At 43.0% G+C, this 24112-nt stretch overlaps 1 protein-coding gene across 1 annotated transcript in view; it reads right to left on the reverse strand.

Annotated features, from left to right (window-relative positions):
- Positions 1-24112, reverse strand: part of LOC138757700 (trafficking kinesin-binding protein 1-like) — a 178657-nt gene that overhangs the window by 141613 nt on the left and 12932 nt on the right. Inside the window, exon 2 of the mRNA XM_069925458.1 lies at positions 17785-17979. Within this exon, the coding sequence (XP_069781559.1) occupies positions 17785-17979 (195 nt within the window). The remainder of the gene's footprint in view (positions 1-17784; positions 17980-24112) is intronic.

Here is a 24112-nt window from a genome sequence, read left to right on the forward strand (position 1 = left end):
CCTATTTCAGTCATGACAACTCTAAGTTTTGCATTCTGTCTTCAGCTCTTTTCATTTTTCTTTTGATTGAACTAAATTCTACTGATAGCCATTCTTTTAATGACCCAATTTGTTCTTCAAAAAAGGCTTTATCTAAACTTTGTCCTTCTATTTTACCTTCTTCTTTCCTTTGAAATTCTTGGGTCTTCTTCCTCCACTTCTTCTGTATCTGTATCTATGTCTGTGTCATCTTCTTTTCTTCTCTGTTCCTGTGTATCTTCATCCTTCTCTGGTCAGCTGCTTCAGTATCCTTGCTGGCCCCCCCCCGCTGCAGGTCGTCCCGCTGCTGGCCGACCCGCTGCTGGCCCCCCCCCCCCCCCGCTGCAGGTCGACCCGCTGCTGGGCCCCCCCCCCGCTGCTGGGCTCGACCCGCTGCTGGGCTCGACCCGCTGCTGGGCTCGACCCGCTGCTGGGCTCGACCCGCTGCTGGGCTCGACCCGCTGCTGGGCTCGACCCGCTGCTGGGCTCGACCCGCTGCTGGGCTCGACCCGCTGCTGGGCTCGACCCGCTGCTGGGCTCGACCCGCTGCTGGGCTCGACCCGCTGCTGGGCTCGACCCGCTGCTGGGCTCGACCCGCTGCTGGGCTCGACCCGCTGCTGGGCTCGACCCGCTGCTGGGCCCCCCCCGCTGCAGGTCGACCCGCTGCTGGGCTCGACCCGCTGCTGGGCCCCCCCCGCTGCAGGTCGACCCGCTGCTGGGCCCCCCCCGCTGCAGGTCGACCCGCTGCTGGGTCGACCCGCTGCTGGGTCGACCCGCTGCTGGGCCCCCCCCGCTGCAGGTCGACCCGCTGCTGGGCCCTCCCGCTGCAGGTCGACCCGCTGCTGGGTCGACCCGCTGCTGGGTCGACCCGCTAAAGGTCGTCCCCCTGCTGGTCGCCCAGTTGCCGCTCACCCTCTTCCAGCCCTTCTTCTTTGTTTGCTACCCCCAGCCGAACGCCCTGAAACTGGGTGTCTCTCAGCTGGCCGCTTCTCAGCTGAGTCCCCCTCCCGTCAGCGTTAACCTTTTCTTTTTCTCGCGTGACTCTTTGCGCGTGCACAGTTGCGCACCTCTTCTTGGGTCTGAGAGCCATTTTTGAAGTCCGCCAGTCGGGAGGACACCGCTCCTCTGGGGACTCACCAACACCGGAGATCGGCCGCTCCTCTCCACGGTGGCTCTCTGCTTCGACGTGCAGGTAAGGCCTTCTTTCTTCTCCAGTGATTTTCCTTCTTCCCTTTTCTCTGTTATTCTTACTTTCTCTCTTTTAGGTGCCATCTTCTGTCTCTTCTCTGTAACTTTCTCTTTCTCTTCCTGTATTTTATGTTTATTGAGCTCTGTTTTTTCACACTTTTTTTTTCTTTTCTCTGGAGAGGGCTGGTTCCACCCGACCAGCCACTTCTTCATCACTTGACTCCCCAGGAACCACCAGCATTGAAGCCACAAAGTACGTAAGCTTTAGAATGACTGTCACCCTTACATTTGCACAAATGCTCTGTGCTCCTGAATTAAAGTAACCGAACAGGAAAAGTAGCTTTTATTTCTGTTCTGTACTTCTGCTAATATAACCATTGTAGAAACAACAATCGATAATAATCAGCGTTTTGGAATACATGTTAAAAATACGCAGGGAAAATATCCCACTCTGAGATATGCAAAAAAGCAGGTATTACGTTTTGGAGATTAGAACCTGAGGTTTTAAGTCTTCACTTAGTAGGAATTGTGTTCAGGGGTATAGGGGTAGATGTTTAGCTTCTGTGAACATTCCTAAACAATTCCCAAAGTTCAAACTTAACAAAACTTCCAGATACTCAACACTGTTGCAGAGACTAGATTGCTTGGCAACTATATCAATTGAACACACCCAGGCACCAACACTTGAACTATTGAATTGGTGATAAAATTTACAAAGGAAAAGGCTCGCAAAGTGAGATTTTGATATGCCTGAAATTGAAACTTTTATGAGACTTAAATTTTAACAACACAATTCACTATTTATTACCTCTGACAAGGAGGTTACGTTTTTAAACCCTATTTGTTTTCTGTTTGTTTCTCTGTCAGATTGTAATCAAAATATTGTGCTAACAAGACAGGTTGGTTACACCAATTAACCTTAAAAGGTATTTAGATTTAAAGGTGTGTGAAGTAAAAGGTTTTAGTGTTGTTGCCCTTGGCGGAGTTATGCATTTTACCGAGTACCCTTTAGTTCAAAATGATGTGTAGCAAAGCATTTTCTTTAGAATTTGAGAAAGATGATCAAAGATTGACGTATTACTTATTTTTGCAATTTAAAATAAAGTTCATTTTCAAGTTTTATGCTTTTCATTTTTTCTACAAGTAGTTGGCCTTGCCTAGGGCACAAAATAATGTGGCACCAGCCCTGGATATTTCTTGGATGTGCTTGTGCAAAAGTCCTTCGAATATACTATACTTTGAATGATCCTTGGGCCATTGATTGCAATCATGATGTGGCATTCAGTGGTAGAAACACAACTCTCTCAATGCAGTATTGGAGCATTACCTAACACTTTAAAACTAAGGTTATTATTCTTGCAATATTTTTCAACTGTTGGGCAAAAATACAAAACGAACCAGTCTTCAAAAGGTTCTTTGTTGTAGGAGTCACGTGATGGAGTAGTGGCCGGTAGGAGAATACCAGCCCTCTCCAGAAAAGAAGAAATAAAGTGAAGAAAATGCAAAGCTCAAGAAACACAAAACACAACAAATAAAAGATAAAGGTGTGGAGAAAAGAAAGAAAATGGCACCTAAGAAGGAAAAACCAAAAATGGGAAAAAAAGGAAAGACGGCGGAAGAGAAAGGAGAAGGCCTTACCTGCATGAAGAGGCAGGGACCCACCGTGGACAGAGGAGCCCGCTCCCCGAGGTTAGTGGAGACCCTGCAGGGTCGCGACCTCCCAACCACAGGACTGCAAAAATGGCTCACTGAGCCAAACAGAAATGTGCAATGCGCACAACAAGGAAAACACCGACGGGAGGAGGCGCCTAGCTGTGGAGTGAACCTACACAGAGCAACCAGCTGAGAGATAACTGAGAACAGGGCTCTCGGCTGGAAGAAGAGGCAAGCAACGGGAAAGGGTGTGATAAGAAAGAAAAACAGCAACAGGAAGCCCAAAAGATAACTAGCCCAGAAGAAGAAGACCAACAACAAGAAGTCATGAAAAAAAAAGCACACAACAAACTGAGAAAGAAAGTCAGAAGAGACACAGATACAAGGAAAAGAAGTAGAAGACACATACGCAAGAGCAGACACAGAAGAAGAACACTAAGCTCTACACAGAGGAATAGAAGGTAAAATAGATGGACAGTATATAGATAAAAAAATTTTCAAGAACAAATGAAAGCATTAAAAGAATGGTTGACACTAAAATTGAGTGAAATAAAAAGTACAGAAGAAAAAGTGAGTAGAATAGAGCTGGTCATAACAGAAATAGGGAAAAGATTAGAAAATGTGGAAGAACGAGAAATGGCTGTAGAAATGGAAGTGAATGACTTAAAAAGAAAATGACAAAAAAGTTAAAGAGTCACAAGAGTTGTTGGCTCAGAAGATGTATATAATGGAAATAGGTGAAACAATATAAAGATAGTGGGCTTAAAGGAAGATGAAGAAGGCACAAATATGAAAGTATTTATAAAAGAATGGATCCCAAAGATCTTGGGAATGACAGAAATACAGGAAGGAAAGGAAATGGAAAGACCACACAGAACACCAGCTCCGAAACCACAGACACAACAAAAACCAAGATCCGTTTTAGTAGAATTTCTGAGATACACGACAAGAGAAAATATATTGGAGAGGGCAAGGGATAAAATTAGAGAAGACAAAAAACACATTTGAATACAAGGGTCAAAAAATATTTTTTTACCCAGGCATAAGTTTTGAACTCCTAAAGAGGAGGAAGGAATTTAACATAGCAAAATCGATCCTATGGAAAAAAGGCTATAAATTTATGTTAAGATATCCAGCTGGCTTAAAATATTTATCCCGGGGGAGCAAAACAGAATGTTCTCAGATCCGGAAAAAGCACGAGAATTTGCAAAATGCCTGCAGGACAGAAGAACGACGACAAACTACATATAAAGATATAAAAATAATGTACAAGTAAGAACTAAAGAAGGGAAAGAAAAGGGAAATAAGGGAGAGGGGGAAAAAAGAGAAGAAAAGAAGGTGAGCTTTGTTTTAATGTGAAGATAAAAATCTTTTCTGGAGGGGGTTGGGTGGGAGAGAATAACAATCACTGTGAAATCAGTTGACACTTGCGAACGGGTTCGCAATCCGAATGGAGAGGGGAGTTGTGGTTGCCCAGCAAGGGACAAGGGGTGACTCAGAGAGATGGGGGGACACTTGGGGTTAAGAGAATTTTAGATGTGGGAGTGGTTGAAGTATTTTATGTTTTAGAAGTTTTGTCATACATCGAGTTCAAAAAAGGAAAACTGAGAGATGAAAATGGGAAAAAGGGGAAAGGTGGTGGTGAGGAAGCGGAAATTAGGTGTAAACAGAGTATGAGATGCCCATGTTGAACTATATGACTATAAATATTAATGGAATACATAACCAAATCAAAAGGAAGAGGTTATTAAATTTACTGAAAAAAGAAAAAATAGATATATCATTCGTGCAGGAAACGCATCTAACTGAAGTGAAACATAATAAATTAAGGAGACACTGGTTAGGGCATGTAATGGCAGCATCATATAATTCAAAAGCCAGAGGTGTAGCTATATTAATCAATAAAAATGTACCAATCAAAATAGAGGAGGAAATGATAGATCCAGCAGGGAGGTATGTAATGATAAAGTGTCAGATATATTCAGAATTCTGGAATTTGGACAATATATATGCACCTAATGAAGAGGATCAAAAGTTTATGTAAGATATTTTTTGAAGATTGTAGATATGCAGGGGAATATATTGATAGGAGGGGATTTTAACCTTAATTTGGCCCCAAATGTGGATAAAACTGGACAAATGACTAGTAGCCAAATTTATGGCTAAATCAATGTAGGAAATGCAACTTTTGTATATATGGAGGAGGCAACACCCAAAGGAGAAGGAATACTCATATTATTCGAGTAGACATAAAACATACTCAAGGATTGACCTGTTTCTGTTGTCAGCCCATATCCAAGGGAGAGTTAGGAAAAAATATAAAGCTAGATTGTTACCTGATCATTCAACCCTATTATTAGCAATAGAACTGGAGGACATCACACCAAGAACATATAGATGGAGATTAAACTCCATGCTACTTAAAAGACAGAAATTTAGAGAATTTATTGAGCGTCAAATTAAAAGGTACTTTGAAATAAATACGGAATCAGTGAAATAAGTTATGTAACTAAGATGAAAAAGTACTCAATCGGGAAATACAATAGTTAGAAAGGAAAATAGTAAGTACAGAAAAAGAACTAGCAACAAGGGAAGATACAACAAAAAGAAGAGAATTGGCGGACAAAAAAATAAAATACGAAACATTACAAACGTACAAGGTGGAGAAGAACATAATTAGAATAAAGCAGAAGTATTACAAGCTAGGAGAAAAAACGCACAAAATACTAGCCTGGCAACTTAAAACAGAACAAGTTAAAATAACAGTATTGGCGTCAAGGAAAAAGGACAAACAAATTACATATAACCCAACAGAGATCAATGAAAACTTCAAGAAATTCTACGAGCAATTATACCAAACTGAGAACGAAGGGAAAGAAGACAAAATAGATGAGTTTTTAGCTAAAATTGAACTACCAAAATTGCAAGGAGCAAGACAAATTGATAAAACCATTTGAAATAGAGGAAATACAGTATATATTTAAAACGCTACCGAACAATAAAACACTTGGAGAGCATGGACTCCCAATAGAATTCTATAAAACATTTAAAGAGTTATTAATTTCTTCTCTCCTGGAAGTAATAAACCAGATAGAAGAAACACAAAACTTGCCAGATTCATGTAAAACAGCAATAATTACAGTAATACCAAAGAAGGGGAAAGATCCACCAACACCAGCATCATATAGACCAATATCTCTACTTATTTCAGATTATAATAGCAAAACTATTAGCAAACAGATTGGCCGACTGTGTACCAAAAATAGTAAAACAAGATCAAACTGGATTTATTAAGAAAAGACGAACAATGGACAATGTCTGTAACTTCATTAACTTAATCCATATATTTTAATTTGTCATTCAATTAATTCTCTAAAATCCTGCCTTTTAAGTAGCATGGAGTTTAATCTCCATCTATACATTCTTGGAGGGATGTCCTCTAACTCTATTGTCAATATCAAGGGTGAATGGTCCGATAATATTCTAGCTTTATATTCTGTTTTTCTTACTCTATCTTGCATACGAGCTGATAACAGAAATAGGTCTATTCTTGAGTATGTTTTATGTCTACCCGAATAATATGAATATTCCTTTTCCTTTGAGTGTTGTTTCCTCCATATATCCAAAAGTTGCATTTCTTGCATCGATTTAATTATAAATTTGGTTACTTTGTTCTTTCTGTTAATTTTTTTCCCAGTTTTATCCATATTTGAATCCTTGCGTATCTGCTATCTTCAAAAAAAATATCTTGCATAAATTTTTGATCTTCTTCGTTAGGTGAATATACATTGAGTAGATTCCAAAACTCCGAATATATCTGACATTTTATCATTACATATCTCCCTGCTGGATCTATTATTTCCTCTTCTATTTTAATTGGTACATTTTTACTGATTAATATAGCTACTCCTCTTGCTTTTGAATTATACGACGCTGCTGTTACATGTCCTACGCAATCTCTCTTTAATTTTTTGTGCTCCAATTCAGTTAAATGTGTTTCTTGCACAAATGCTATATCAATTTTTTCTTTTTTCAGTAAATTTAGCAGTTTCTTCCTTTTGATTTGGTTATGTATTCCGTTAATATTTAAAGTCATATAGTTCAACGTAGCCATTTCATACTTTGTTTATCTTCCCTTTCCGTTTCTCCATCATCACCTTTCCTTCTTATCCATTTCTGCTTTCTTGTTTTGAACACTTTATAAGACAACATTTCTAAAACATCAAACATTTTCCTTATTCTCCTATTTAAAACTTCTTTAACCCCATTCTCCCCTCCCCCTCCTGAGTTGCCCTTTATCCCTTGTCGGGCAACCACATCTCCCCTCTCCATTTGGATTTGCGAATTCACTCACAAACGTCAACTGATTTTGCAGTGACCGTAACTCCTCCCCACCCAGCCCCCCCCGGAAAAGATTTCAATTTTCATATATAACAAAGGTCACTCTTTTAATTCCCTCCTTATTCCCTCTATTCCCTTTCATTCCCTTATTAATTCTTATCTATACTCTATATATTTTCCTCTAAATACAGATACATTCATGTATACACATATATACATACACATCTATATATATATATATATATATATATATACACATACACCCATACACACACATACATATAGTTCGTGGTCATTTTTGCTCTCATTACATGTCTTCATCTCTCTGCTTGTTTTGTAGTTGTTCTGCAAATTTTCGTGCTTCCTCTGGATCCGGGAATAGTCTGTTTTGTTGCCCTGGAATAACTATTTTAAGTACCGCTGGGTACTTTAACATAAATTTATATCCTTTTTTCCATAAGATCATTTTTGCTGTATTGAACTCCTTCCTCTTCTTCAGGAGTTCAAAACTTATGTCTGGATAGAAAAAAATTTTTTGACCTTTGTATTCCAGTGGCTTTTTGCCTTCTCTTATTTTCTTCATTGCTTTCTCCAATATATTTTATCTTGTTGTATATATTAAGAATTTTACTAAAATGGATCTTGGTTTTTGCTGCGGTTGTGGTTTCGGGGGTAATGTTCTATGTGCCTTCTCTATTTCCATTTCTTCCTGTAATTCTAGTCTTCCTAGGAGCCTGGGGATCCAATCTTTTATAAATTCTTTCATATTCTTGCCTTCTTCATCTTCCTTAAAGCCCACTATCTTTATATTATTTCTTCTATTATAGTTTTCCATTATATCTATCTTCTGAGCTAACAGCTCATGTGCCTCTTTAACTTTTTTATTAGATTCTTCTAATTTCTCTTTTAAGTCCTCTACTTCCATTTCTACAATTATTTCTCATTCTTCCACATTATCCACTCTTTTTCCTATCTCTGATATGACCATTTCTATTTTATTCATTTTTCTTCTGCACTCTTAATTCTTCTTTTTATCTCATTAAATTCTTGTAATTGCCATTCTTTCACTGATTCCATATATTCTTTAAAAAAAGATATATCCATTGTCTTGCCTTTCTCTTCTTCTTCCATTTCTTTCTGTTCTTCTTCTTCTTCTTCCTCTGGGTTGACCATCTGTTGTTTCCTTGTTTTCTTTTTACCCTCTTCTTTCTTGTTGTCGTTATTGTCTGTGTTCTGGAACTGCTGCTGTGCTGCAGGTGTCTCTCTCAGCTGTGGAGATCGACTCCGCAGCTGTTCCCCCCTCCCGTCAGTGTGCTTTTTTTCATGCTCATCGCGCATGCGCAAATCCTCGCGCATGCGCGGTTGCGCACTTTTACTCGGCTCCTCGAGCCATTTTTGTACTCCCGAGCTCGGGACTTCCACTGACCTGCGGGAGCGGGCTTCTCTCTCCGCGGCGGGCCTCCTTGGACAGGTAAGGCCTTCACCTTCTTCTTCCGACGTTCTTTCTTCTTCTCTTCCTGTTGTTTTCGACTTTTCTCTCTTCGCTGCCATTTTCTTCTCTCCTTTATTTTTACTTTGTTTTAATTTTTACTCTTGTACTTTTGTGTTTTGTGCTTTTTTTTAACTTTTCTGGAGAGGGCTGGAATTCCCTAACCGGCCACTACTCCATCACGTGACTCCTCCATACTCTTATCATTTAGACTCTTTTTGAAGGAATTGTTTTCCACACAACCCCTTGATGAAGTGTGCAGCAGACTGACCTCGGTGCGTGCGTGACGAGCAGCTCATCATAATACCCCACCGAGTTATGGCTGCTCTGTCTTCAAGTGTGAGTGAGCCCTCTCATCTTGGACACTAGCACCAGTCTGGTCAACTCGGATGGAGACATGAGAGAGGCCAGCACAGTTAGAGGCATAATCTATTGGATGAGATCTCAAAATTATGAGATAATTTCGTCTGGACATGGAAGAGATGAGGACATGAGCAACTAACTGTTCCACATGTTCTGGACAAACTGCTCCCCAGTCGAGTCAACAAGGATTTGGTGGATGCCAGGGAAAAAGGGACTCGGCAGATCCTCCCTCATGAAGGGCTCAGGCCCAGAACTTCAACTCCCTAACGCTGTTCATGGACGTTGCCTGACCTGCTGAGTTCTTCCAGCACCTTAATTATCTGCATTACAAAGGTTGAACACTTTTATGTCAAAATATGTCATGCCTCCCTTTAACTTACAAAACAAAGTACTATTTTTAGCTTTTTCATAGTAGCTAATAAAATCAATAGATAAGGATTTTAATGATTAAACTTACCATACTCAGAAGTACCCAAACCCCTTGTGCACACAATTCAATCGCAATGAAATGTCACTGAGTTAATAACTGCAGTGTTACACTGTGAATGCACAATTTAAAAGTTTAAGTTTTAAGGGTCCCTCATGTCCAGCAACAACTTCTATAGGTGTCCCAGTGAAAGCAGACTTGATAGTTGCATCACAGCTTGGGCTGGGAGCTGCTGTGCTTAAGATCAGGAGAAGCTGCAGAGGTGGTGAATGCAGCTCAGAACGTCACACGAACTTCCCACCCCTCCACGGACTCCATCCATATCGCCCGCTGCCTGGGAAAGACAGTCAACACATGGAAGGACCTGTCACACCCTAGACATACTCTGTTCTCCCTCCTCCTAGGCTTCCTTCAGCTCCTGAATGAACTCCACAACAGTGCTCTCATGCTGCCCTTGCTTAGTGCTAATTGATCTTCCCTTTCATTGTCTCTCTGCACTCTATAACTGTACTCTTTAGATGGCTGTATGAATGTTAGTGATAACCTGTTAGTCTGCTCACAGAAGAACCTTTCTCACCGTACGAGGTATTTAGTGACAAATAAACTTGTATTTAACTTCATCTTGGAAGGATAAAAGTCTCCAAAATATTGTGGTTGGATCTTTTAAGTCAGAGTAAGGTTAATTTTTGGCAGCACAGTTAGCGCAAATGACCTGGGTTCAAATCCAGCACTGTCGGTAAGGTGTTTGTACATTCTCCCCACGTCTGTGTGGGTTTCCTCTGGGTGTTCTGGTTTCCCCTCAGCCTTCGACACATACCGGGATTTTAGGTTAATTAGATGTAATTGGGCGACACAGGCTCATGGGCTGTTACCGATGCTGTGTTTCATTGGAAGAACAACCCCTCCAACTGTGTGGGGCTACCTCAGTAACCATTCCCAGTGGAAGGCATGCCAAACAAAGTGGTTTTAAGGAGGCCCTGAGGAGGGGTCTCAGAACCCAACCATCCACCATACCCTTTTCTCCAAAAAGTCTTTGATGAAGGGCTCAAGCCCGAAACATTGGTTATGTATCTTCATCCTTGTTAACAAAGTACACCGTTTGACCTGCCTAGTTTCTCCAGCATTTTGTTTTTACTTCAACCACGGTGTCTGCAGACTTTCGCATTTCACTTCTACCTTCCAGCTGTTGTGTCCATTACCTTAAATCTACATACCAGCGCATACCAAAAAGGAGAGAACTATTGAGAAAGTGAACACTATTTTAGAAATCAATTGTAACCAAGTTCTTGCAAATAGAACAGCACAACAGAGACCTTTCCACCTCCTGTCCATCATACATCAACAGTGTACTCCCAATGGAGCACATCATGGTCTTGGGGCTAGATTGCTTCCTTTTTAATTTTAATTTTTTTTAAATTTGGAGATACAGCACAGTAACAGGATCTTCTGGCCCGCGAGCCTGTGCCACCCAAATGCACCCACATTACCAATTATCCTAGTAACCCATATGTCTTTGGAATGTGGGAGGAAACTGGAGCACCTGGAGGAATCAGGATCTACCTCAAACCTTTGGCCACCTGCAAGCTTACTGACCCACCCTCCACTTCTTCACCCAAGTCATTCATAAAAGTCACCAAGAGCAGGGGTTGAGGAACAGATCCCCACAGAACTCCACTAGTCACTGACCTCCAGGCAGAATACAGCCCTATACAGAATATTTACTACCACCCTCTGCTTTCTGCAGGAAATCAATTCCAAACCCAAACAGCCAAGGTTCCTTGGATCCCACGCCTCATGACTTTCTGAATGAGCCTCCCATGGGGAACCTTGTCGAAACCTTTTTAAAATCCATATTCTCCACATCCTCTACTTCATCTTCACCAATTTCTTTTGTTCCCTCCTTGAAAACTGGGCTCATGAGACTGAACCTGCCTCTCACCAAGTTTGAACATGGCAAAATAATAAACGTAATCCAGTCAGCAGGTAACCACGTCAACTGAGCTTTTGGCGAAGAGTAGCCCCAGAACACAAAAACTGAACCAGACATCCTCAAGACTTTCAGACAGTAGCCTGAACTCTCCTTACATATGCAAAACCAGGAGCCTCTGCACTCTTCAAACTCTGTGTCAAATCCCTAGAACGTATACCCAGGCAAGGACAAGACAAAGGAGATAGTTATGGACTTCAGGATGCGACAGTCGACTCTCTCCACTACACGTCAAGCGTGATGTTATAGAGACAGTGGAGAGGACAAAACTCCTTGGTATGCATGTAACAACCTATCCTGGACTCACAATGCCTCTTAATTAATCAGGAAGGTGCAGCAGCGCAAGTGATGGTACAGATTCTATCACCAATGTGTATATGTACAGATTGTAGTGTAGGATGACTGTGATTGGCTGAGAGTGTAGCCACCCCTACTGGCAGGTCTTAAAGGGTTGCTCCTAGCCAGACCAGGTAATTCTGGACTGGTTGACCTACATATTATACGCTCCAGTCTTCTAGTTAATAAAAGCCTTGGTTTTGATCAACAAGTCTTTGATTCTTTTGTAAAAGCCCAGGCAGCGTCTGAGTGCCTTCTGAGTGTGGGGGGGGGGGAGGGGGGGAAGGAATCCATGAGTCCATCAGGGTCTGGCATTACCACCCTGTTCTCCATCATGCAACCTAGAATTGCAGGCTGAGTGATCCAGAAGACACACTTGTCGAAATTGAAGGTCAAGTTCAGCCGAATTGCAGTCTAAAAAAATTTCTCGAGGTTGGCATCATGATCCTCCGTGTCATGGCCACAGATGGTGACATTCTCCAGATGTGGGAAAGTAGCTGTTAGCCTGTTCTGGTCCACCATCCGGTCAATTTCCCGCTGGAAGACCGCGACGACATTTGTGACCCCAAAGGGTACCCTGAGGTATTGATACAGCCGCCCATTCACTTCGAAGGCTGTGAAAGGTCGGTCTTCTCAGAGGATCGGGTGCTGGTGATAGGCCAAACGTAAGTCAATGGTGGAGAATACGCGGTACTGGGTGATCTGATTCACCACATCCGTGATCCGTGGAAGGGCAAACGCATCCAGAAGCGTGATGCGGTTGATTGTCTGGCTGGAGACAACCACCATCCGCAGCTTCTCCCCGTTTTTAACAACCACCACCTGGTCCCTCCAGGGACTCAAGCTAGGTTCGATAATGCCTTTGTCCAGCAGTCTATGCACCTTGCTTGTGATAAATTTCCTGTGTTCATAACTATATTGCCGGCTTTTGGTGGCCACAGGCTTCCAGCCAGGGGTGAGGTTTGCGAAGAGCGCTGGCAGAGCAACTCAGAGGGTGGAGAGGCTACAGGTGAGGCCCTGGGGTGCAGGGGCGGGTGGCTCGGGCTGCCGCTGGCACGAGGCTTCCGGGGTGGAGTGGTTACAGACAGAGAGTGGAGCATGAAGCCCCCCAAAGTGCAGGGAAATGATTCGAAACTGGCACTGTAAGTCCAGTCCCAGCAGTACAGGGGCACACAGTTGGGGAAGGACTAATAGTTTGAAGTCTGAGAACGTGATGCCTTGGACTTTCAGGATCACCATGTAATACCCCATTACCCCAGTCAAGTGCGATCTGGTCACCAATGAGATCCTCTGAGCAGTGGGGAGAATAGTCAGTCCATAAAGGTGGGCCAGGTCTGGGCGGATAAAACTGTCAGTTGACCCAGAGTCAAATAAGCAATTGGTATAGTGTCCATGCAGTTTAATCAGTTCCATTGCTTTTGTGAGGGGATGGGGAAGGTCCTGGTCGAGGGTTACTGATGCAGAGACTTGTAATATAGACAGTGGAGACCTGCATGATGATGTCACGCAACGTGTGCGTGATGATATCACAGAAACAGTCGGGCCTGAACAGTCAGCATCGAGGAGTTGGTGTTGCTGCCTGCAGCCTGCTGGGGGCTGTCAGCCAGCCAACGGTAAGTGCTGGGGGTCGGTGCTTGCTGTTGGCAGTGGGGTGGTCAGTCGGGCGGTCATCGGCAGTGGCTACTGGGTCAGTAGCGTCAGTCGCGGCGGCGTGTCCCTGGTCGGCAGCGTCGGTTGCAGCGGCAGGAACCTGGTCGGCTGCCTCGGTGGTGGTGGGTCCCCGGTCAGCAGTGTCGTTGGGTGTGGCGGGTCTCGGGTCGGCAGCGTCGGTGTGTACCAGGTCGGTAGCGTCGGTCACAGCGGCGGGTCCCTGGTTGGCAGCGTCGGCGGTGGGCTCAGGGATGATGGCGGTGGTGGGCTCAGCAGTAATGGTGGCGGCGGGCTCAGCGGTGATGGCAGCGATGGGACCCTGGTCGGCAGTGGCCGTTGAGGTCGGGGCTGGGGCCTGGTCTGGCGTTGCTTCGTGAGGGAGAGTGAAGCAGGCCAACGTCATTGCTGCGAGGGTGGGTTGTACCTTCTGTGCTCTGCATCTGCCCTGTGATGTCAGGCGCTGCCGCGCGGTGAAGCCCTCACTCTCATTGGACGAGAGCTCTGAGGAAGAAATGTTTGAATGGGAGGGTGGTGTTTGGGCTTCACACGAGGCACTGTGTTTGATGGTGGCCATTTTGGAGCGACAGACTACAGCAAAGTGACCGTTTTTAAGGCACTTTTGGCACCTGGCTTTTCTCGCCGGGCACTGGAACCTGCTGTGCTTATCCCTCCCGCAGAAATATCACTTTGGGGTCGCATCGGGCAGTGTAGCAGCAGCCGACAGGCCGTCGGTGTGCTGGGGGTTAGTAGGGTATAGGGAGGGCATCCTACTCACATCAGAGCGTGGGGTCCAGTCCGGAGAGTACACGTTCATATTTAAGACCACATCCTCCATTGTCTGTGATGTGGATCACGTCCTCTAGGTTTTCTTCCCCGTGCTCTAGCAGGCGCTGCCTCACCTCATTCGATCGGACCCCGGCCACATAGGCATCCCGAATGAGTTTGTCTGTGGTGTCTGCAGCAGTTCTGTCTGTGCAGGCACAATCCCTTCCCATTGCCCTTAGTGCTTGAATATAAACTCTACAGGACTCACTGGGCTGTTGCCTCCTTGTCGCTAGTTTGTGCCGAGCATAGACCCTGTTCACCGGTCGGTCATAGAGCCCTTTCACCACCTTTGGACTTCAGGAGGCGACGGTCGACTCTCTCCACTACACGTCAAGGGTGATGTTATGGAGAGAGTGGAGAGAACAAAGTTCCTTGGTGTGCATGTAACAACCTATCCTGGACTCACAATGCCTCATAATTAATCAGGAAGGTGCAGCAGTGCATACATATCCTGCAAGTTGAGGAGGGAAAGGCTACTGGCCCCCATCTTGATAACCTTTTACGGGCACATAACTCAGAGTGTCCTGTCTGGCTGCATCATGGCGTGGGACAGTAGCTTCAAACCTTCGGACCGTAAGTCAATACAGAGGATCAGCAAAACAGCCGAGAAGATCACTGGGGTCTCCCTTTCCTCCATTGATGACATTCACCAGGAGTGTTGCTTAAAAAGGGCTCAAAGAATTTCTGAGGACCCTTTCCATCCAGCACACAGGATCTTTGACCCACTACCATCAGGAAGAAGGACTGGCAGGCTATAAGAGTGATGAACAGTATCCTGTAAATTATCCCAAAATATTGAAATATATTTCTTTTAAAATCTATATGTATGTGTGTGATTACTATGTGCAGTGCATTATGCCTGCATATGTGTGCACTATGGTCTGGAGAAACAATGTTTTGTCGTGTTGTATTTGTGTAGTCAGATGTTAATAAACTTGAACTATAACCCACCAGCAGACAAATCAAATCTGCCTCAAGCCAATGGCAGGCTTCACATTAAAGATCGGTATCCATGATTGAATTAAGCAGTCAACAGATGCACCTGCACACAAACTTCATGACGTGCATTGGGCTGCATGTACATTATCTCTCAGCATTTTCTCCCCCAACATGTCCATATATTGAATGCAAAATTAACAAATGTGAATATTAAAATCTCCTGGTGGATGGTTGAATGACCCATGTTTAAGATCAAGGCAACACTGCCACCCAGTGTAGAGAGAGCAGTCAGAAACAAAATGCATCCACAAAAGGCAAAGCATTATAGACTAATTACTCCAAGAAGCAACATCTGCACCTCTAAAAATCACTGAATATTTGCAGAATCTGTGAAAGGAAATTTAAACATAGTAGAACAATTGATGATAAGCAACATTATTTTCTACATACTGATGCTTAGTTAGGAGAAAACAACACAATTTTCAAATAACACTGTATTGTCTGGAAATAGGAACAGAAGTATTTGATGCAGTTTGGTGAGCAAGTACAATGGCTTCGCAGACCAGCTGATCCGGATTCGATCCTCCAGCGCTCTCTGCACGGAACTTGCAAGCGACCGCCCACGTGGGATTCCTCCTGCTGTCCCGGTTTCCTCCCACATCCCAAAGAAACCATGAAATGGGTGGCCTTGGTACGAGCGGCAGTCACAAGTTGACGGGGGAGTGAGACAGAAGACGGTTCAGGGAAAGGAGAGGATGAGGCACGTACGAATTCCACTGCCTATTCATGCTCATGAAAAATGGGAGGTCCATTCTGTTCACGTATTACTGCATCAGAACCTTCAAAATTATATCCAAGGGTGGAATGAAATTACCACAACACTGGAAAATGAACTGCCTTCGGGCAGAAGGTACAGAACCCGGAAGCCAATCACCTTTAGGTTCAAGAAAAGTTTTTGTCCAACAGCCACTCAGGTTCCCCGTACCATAACCCCAATCTACTCTGAGACCACCAAAAGATCTGTGCACCACTAAAATCAGTTTTTCTTAGACTAACTGTAATCATGAACATTTATCTCTCATACATATTCTCTTTTCTGACTTAGCATGTTGTGATCTTGTAATATGTATCTTGTAGCAATAAGAAAATTCAAGATTATTTTACTGTCATTTAATAAAAGAGAATATGTGATATTACACAAAATTCCTTTCTATCGTAAAGCAGACAAATATTCGCTTTTAGCAAAAATTGTCCAATGCATCTTACAGCCAGAGGAAGCAAAAGAGAGTCGCTGAATGTCCTTGGTTTTGCCTCCAGCACTCCTGCAGGCTCCACAGCCACACACAGTCCAAGCCAAACCATCGGCAACCTGAGCTCCAGATCTGCACCTCTGTCACTATCAGGAAGCTTCCAGCCCTCCTGGCAACCCCCCCATCTCTGGTACCCCTTCAGCCAGTCTCTTGACCAGTCCCCCACAGCCTACGTGGGTACCTTGCCTCAAGGCACCAACAGTTCCTGCCTGTGTGTACTTCATCCTAACTGCTCCGTCGCCGTGGTCACCATCCCATGGATAGTCTCTTCTGTTTCTTCTCAGATGGAGGAGCCCTGTGCCAGTCTTCCACTTCCCTGGAGTCTGCAATCTCCCCCCCCTCCCCCCATAGCTGCTGCCAATCATATGCACTGCAATCTTGGGCCCAAACCCCGTGGTTGCAGGATTCTACAGCCAGTTCATTGCCGATGGCCCACGGAGGAGCGCTGATACTTGGCTCCCTGTTCTCTGCAGGTCTGCACTAGCCGCAGCGCTGCCATTAAGGCAGATCCGGCAGCCCCACCATTTTTTTTAATATGCTGGTACACCTGTATTTACGTGAATGACAATAAACTCAATTCATCAGTTTATCAAAGTAACCCAAGTATCCCAAGATCTACCTCAGGGAATCCAGTGAATAATATATAAAGTTAATTTACATGTCCCACTCTCACCTGACAAGTTCCAGACTTCAACACCCAACTATACATCAAACCACAGCCAAGTCAAAGGAGTGGAATCAGGCCATTTAGCCCATCAAGTCTGCCCCACCATTCCATCATGGCTTGTTTTTTGACCACATTCTTCTGCCTTCTCCCCTTGATTCTCCTTCCTGATAATCTATCTAACTCTGTCAAATATACCCACCGACACCCTCTTCAGTTGTCCACGGAAACACGTTTCACAGGTTTACCATCCTCATCTGGGTAAAGAAATTCCTCCTCTGTTCTAAAGGGATATTTTTGTAATCTGAGGCTGTGTCCACTGGTCCCAGAGTCCCCCACCATAGAAGCATCCTCTCCACATCGACTCTAACCAGGTTTTTCAGTATTCAATAAGTTTCAATGAGATCATTTTTCATCCTTCCAAACTCCAGCAAGTCGTCACTGAGCCATCAAACGCTCCCATATGTTAACCCTTTCATTCGAGGAATCATTTTCGTGAACTTCCATTATCTCCAGCTTCCCAAATCTCAAATTTATACTGATCCCAAATCTCATCCAGGCCAAAATAAATACCATCAATCATCTGGCACTTACACATATATTTTAGTGTCTCTTCTATTTGTTCATTGGTGAGGTCGATGTTAACGTCCGGAGATATGAGGGGAGTATGAAGCCAGTCGTCATAATCGTAACCATATATTGTATCAGCTCTCAGCTTGTAATGAGGCAACTGCTCCTCCAGTAGACTAATGATTTCGACTTCTGGAAGGTCAGTACTGTTGCACACATCTGGTGGAGAAAATAAAAGGGTAGAGTTAGTGCAGGAGACCGTGGAACTCACCTTGCATTGCGGGTAATGAGGAGGCCACTCAGACCCTTGAGCCTGTTTGGATGCGTTCATGGCCGTCGGCAATTGAGCCCAAGCATCTGCTCGTCTCAAAGGAAGCCGCTGTGAACATCTCATGAGCCTTGCGATCCCTCCGCCTCTCTCCCGTTGGATCTTCTGTTGGGCACCAGGTCAAGAGTCCCTCATACCATCATGATGTCACCAAGCTCCCCATTGAAAATTAGGAACATGGAACATTTCAGCACAGTACAGATCCATCTATCTGTCACTTCCCTCACTCTAGCCCACAACTCTCCATTTTTCTTGCCTTTTGAACATCCCCATTGTACCAGCCTCCATCATTATTCCTGACGTGGCATTCCAGGCACCCATGACAATGTGTGTAACATATCCCCAAAACTTTTCTCCACTCACCTTAAACAGTTGTTCTCTAGCACTTGCCATTACCACCCTGAAAAAAGGATGCTGACTGTTTTCCCCCCTTCATAAGCCCATCAAAATCTTATACACCTCTATTTAGTCACCTCTCCAAAGAAAAAAACCCTGCCAACCTTGCAAATTTGCACCAGAATATAAGTCATACAGGAACAAAGAAACAATTAATATATCAGAGTAGAAATTATAGTCAGGAACATAAACATGGACTATCTAAATTAAGGGAGTAAAACACAAAAGTCTGCAGACACCGTGATTGAAGTTCAAAATATGGCGCTGGAGAAACTCTGCAGTCAAACAGCGTACTTTATAGAGCAAAGATAAAGATACATTACCAACGTTTCGGGCTCAAGTCCTTCATCAAAATACAAGCAAAATGTAGCAGGTGCCTGAAGAAAATGGTGGGGGGGGGGGGGGGGGGGAAGAGGCAGAGAGAGGAGCACTGGCCCATAGGCAGGAGGTCATGGGTGGATAAGGGAGGGAGGGCACAAAAGTAAACGAGGAGAGGGGGAATGGCTCTGTGAATGGGGAGGAAAGGGGGAGGAGAGCTGGAGGGAAGAAGGCAGAGGGATGGGGAAGAGAGGGTGAACAAGGAATAGGGTAGCAGAAACCAGAGAAATCTATGTTCAGGTCATCTGTGAATAGAGGTGTAGAAGATGATGACAGGCGTTGATCACGTGCATGGCCAGAGGCATTTTCCAGGGGCTGAAATGTCTAACATGAGGGGGCAGAGCTGTAGCCTGCTTGGGAGCAAGTACAGAGGGGAATGCAAGAGGTATGTTCTTCACAAAGAGAGTGGTGGGTGTATGGAATGCACTGTTGGCAACAGGGGTTGTGCCAGGTACAATAGGATCTTTTAAGAGTAAAATGGAAGGTTATCTTCCAAACCAACAGACCCCAATCAGTGCGGATCAGCAACATCCCTTTCCCCTCACTGGCCATCAGCACACAGGAACCCTAAGGTTGTGTTCTTAGTCCCCCGATCCACTCCCTGTTCACCCATAACTGCTCTGGAACCAAGCTTGCATGCCCAATCTATAACTTCGCTGCTGACACCACCGCTGTTGGCCGAATAACTGGAAATGAGGATGGAGAACCTGGATGGGTGGTTCCAGAACAACAACCTTGCCCTCAATGTCATCAAAACCATGGAGCTTATTGTTGATTTTATGAAGGAGAGGCCGAGGGGCAGAGGTGGAGAGGGTCAGGTCTTTCCAGACATCCATATTTCAGAAGACTTCTCCTGGAGCCAACACATTCAAAAATTAAAGAGGTTCCTTTTATTGTGAAAAAAGTGGAACATGCATGATAAACCAACTTTTGCTTGCAAACAAAAGGTCGCCATGAGCCTTGCCGGGTGCCCCAATAATAAGTCACTGAGTGTCCGTAGATTCGTTTTCAGCGCTCCCATAGCCTCAGCGGCTGCACAGACTCCCATTCAAACCATCGGCAACCTGAGCTCCAGATCCAAACCTCCAACACGATCAGGAAGCCTCCAGCCCCCGAGGCCCTTCGGGAGCACTTCTTGTCCTCAGCTCCCTTTCAAATCTTGGTTCCGATACCTTGTTCCCAAGAGCCCGTCTCTAGCAGCCTGAGTGGGTCCTTCAACCACTGAATGCCTTGTTGGTTCGCTGCCATGGAGAGATTCCAAAAGGTTGGCACCCATGGTTTTCTTTCCAATGGGGAGGCTCTCCGGTGTTTTTTTGAATATTTAATTTATATTTTCACACAAGCTTATACAGTGTCCTGCCAACAACGGCAGTTCATATTTATATATACATATATTCATTTTCTTTATGACTATATATACAAGCCCGTGTCCCTACCAGCCCCCCCTCCCCCCACATATAAAACAAGACGATTCACTCAAACTTCAACCAACAACAAAACTTTAACACTAAGAAAATAAATAATAAATAAGGGGCAGGGATTGTCACAGCTCAGTGTGCAGCTTCTGGGCCGATATTCATTCCTGACTTTCCTTGATCGGGATCAGAGCGAAGGAGAGAAAGCAGCAGCAAGGAACGGGGAAACCAATCACTGCCATGCGTCTATGTAGTGCACGTATGGCTGCCAGATCTTACGAAAGGTACTGTATTTGTTTCTCAGGTTATGTCATTTTATCCAAGGGAACGCAGCTCTGCATTTCCTTGTTCCATCGCTCGATACTAAGACTAGAGATGGACTTCTAAGTCGCCGCAATGCACTTCCTGGCCACTGCCAATGCGATTAACACAAATTGGATTTGAAATTTGGATAGCTTCATTGTAAGCCTTTATGTCCATTATGTTTCCCAGCAGGAGCAACTCTGGGTCCTGTGGGAATCATTTACTTATGATTTTCTCCAGGACTTGGCCTAGTTCTTCCCAAAAGGGCCTTTCCTGGTACACAACCAGGTTGTGTGCATGAACGTCCCAATCGCCATGCTGCATCTGAAGTATTCGTACAAGAGTTCTGGTTTTGACCTGTTTATTTTTTGCGGCGTTAGATACAGCTGGTGCAAAAAGAAAATGGCAGCGAATAGAGAAAAGTCAAAAGCAACGGGAAGAAGAGAAGATGAAAGAACTTTGGAAGAAGAAGGTGAAGGCCTTACCTGTCCGAGGAGGCCCGCCGCGGAGAGAGAAGCCCGCTCCCTAAGGTCAGTGGAAGTCCTGAGCTCGGGACTACAAAAATGGCTCGCGGAGCCGAGTAAAAGTGCGCAACCCCGCATGCGCATGAAAAAAACACGCTGATGGCAGGGGGGAACAGCTGCAGAGTCGATCTCCACAGCTGAGAGTGGCAGCTGCAACACAGCAACAGGGAGAGAACATAGAAAACAATGAGAACAAGAAAGAAGAGAACAAAAAGAAAACAAGGAAACAACAGATGGCCAACCCAGAGGAAGAAGAAGAAGAAGAACACAGAGAAATGGAAGAAGAAGGGAAAGGCAGGACAATGGATATATTTTTTTTTAAAGAATATATGGAATCAGTGAAATAATGGCAATTACAAGAATTTAATGAGATAAAAAGAAGAATTAAGAGTGCAGAAGAAAAAATGAATAAAATAGAAATGGTCATATCAGAGATAGGAAAAAGAGTGGATAATGTGGAAGAACGAGAAATAATTGTAGAAATGGAAATAGAGGACTTAAAAGAGAAATTAGAAGAATCTAATAAAAAAGTTAAAGAGGCACATGCGCTGTTAGCTCAGAAGATAGATATAATGGAAAACTATAATAGAAGAAATAATATAAAGATAGTGGGCCTTAAGGAAGATGAAGAAGGCAAGAATATGAAAGAATTTATAAAAGATTGGATCCCCAGGCTCCTAGGAAGACCAAAGAAGAATTACAGGAAGAAATGGAAATAGAGAGGGCACATAGAACACTAGCCCCGAAACCACAACCGCAGCAAAAACCAAGATCCATTTTAGTAAAATTCTTAAGATATACAACAAGAGAAAATATATTGGAGAAAGCAATGAAGAAAATAAAAGACAAAAAGCCACTGGAATACAAAGGTCAAAAAATTTTTTTCTATCCAGACATAAGTTTTGAACTCCTGAAGAAGAGGAAGGAGTTCAATACAGCAAAAACGATCCTATGGAAAAAAGGATATAAATTTATGTTAAAGTACCCAGCGGTACTTAAAATAGTTATTCCAGGGCAACAAAACAGACTATTCTCGGATCCAGAGGAAGCACGAAAATTTGCAGAACAACTACAAAACAAGCAGAGAGATGAAGACATGTAATGAGAGCAAAAATGACCACGAACTATATGTATGTGTGTATATGGGTATATATATAGATGTGTATGTATATATGTGTATACATGAATGTATCCGTATTTAGAGGAAAATATATAGAGTATAGATAAGAATTAATAAGGGAATGAAAGGGAATAGAGGGAATAAGGAGGGAATTAAAAGAGTGACCTTTGTTATATATGAAAATTGAAATCTTTTCCGGGGGGGGGGGGCTAGGTGGGGAGAAGTTACGGTCACTGCAAAATCAGTTGACATTTGTGAGTGAATTCGCAAATCCAAATGGAGAGGGGAGATGTGGTTGCCTGACAAGAGATAAAGGGCAACTCAGGAGGGGGAGGGGAGAATGGGGTTAAAGAAGTTTTAAATATGAGAATAAGGAAAATGTTTGATGTTTTAGAAATGTTGTCTTATAAAGTGTTCAAAACAAGAAAGCTGAAAAGGATAAGAAGGAAAGGTGATGATGGAGAAACGGAAAGGGAAGATAAACAAAGTATGAAATGGCTACGTTGAACTATATGACTTTAAATATTAACGGAATACATAACCAAATCAAAAGGAAGTAACTGCTAAATTTACTGAAAAAAGAAAAAATTGATATAGCATTTGTGCAAGAAACACATTTAACTGAATTGGAGCACAAGAAATTAAAGAGAGATTGCGTAGGACATGTAACAGCAGCGTCGTATAATTCAAAAGCAAGAGGAGTAGCTATATTAATCAGTAAAAATGTACCAATTAAAATAGAAGAGGAAATAATAGATCCAGCAGGGAGATATGTAATGATAAAATGTCAGATATATTCGGAGTTTTGGAATCTACTCAATGTATATTCACCTAACGAAGAAGATCAAAAGTTTATGCAAGATATTTTTTTGAAGATAGCAGATACGCAAGGGAACATATTAATAGGAGGGGATTTCAACCTTAATTTGGATTCAAATATGGATAAAACTGGGAAAAAAATTAACAGAAAGAACACAGTAACCAAATTTATAATTAAATCAATGCAAGAAATGCAACTTTTGGATATATGGAGGAAACAACACTCAAAGGAAAAGGAATATTCATATTATTCGGGTAGACATAAAACATACTCAAGAATAGACCTATTTCTGTTATCAGCTCGTATGCAAGATAGAGTAAGAAAAACAGAATATAAAGCTAGAATATTATCGGACCATTCACCCTTGATATTGACAATAGAGTTAGAGGACATCCCTCCAAGAATGTATTGATGGAGATTAAACTCCATGCTACTTAAAAGGCAGGATTTTAGAGAATTAATTGAAAGACAAATTAAAATGTACTTTGAAATAAATATGGAATCAGTGAAAGATAAGTTTATACTATGGGATGCAATGAAAGCATTCATCAGAGGGCAAATAATAAGTTATGTAACCAAGATGAAGAAGGACTACAATCAGGAAACAGAGCAGTTGGAAAGGGAAATAGTAAATATAGAAAAAGAATTAGCAATGAAGGAAGACACAACTAAAAGAAGAGAATTGGTGGATAAAAAAATAAAATATGAAACACTACAAACATACAAGGTGGAGAAGAACATAATGAAGACAAAACAGAAATATTATGAACTAGGGGAAAAAAAAGATCGCACAAAATTCTAGCATGGCAGCTTAAGACAGAACAAGCTAAGAAAATAGTATTGGCATCAAGGAAAAAAGACAAACAAATCACATATAATCCAACTGAGATCAATGAAAACTTTAGAGAATTCTATGAACAATTATACCAAACTGAAAACGAAGGGAAAGACAAAATAGATGAATTTTTAACTAAAATTGAACTACCAAAATTACAAATAGAGGAACAAAATAAATTAACAGAACCATTTGAAATAGTGGAAATACAAGAGATAATAAAAAAACTACCA

The sequence above is a fragment of the Narcine bancroftii genome, chromosome 1, assembly GCF_036971445.1.
Source record: "Narcine bancroftii isolate sNarBan1 chromosome 1, sNarBan1.hap1, whole genome shotgun sequence".
Classification (NCBI taxonomy): Eukaryota; Metazoa; Chordata; class Chondrichthyes; order Torpediniformes; family Narcinidae; genus Narcine; species Narcine bancroftii.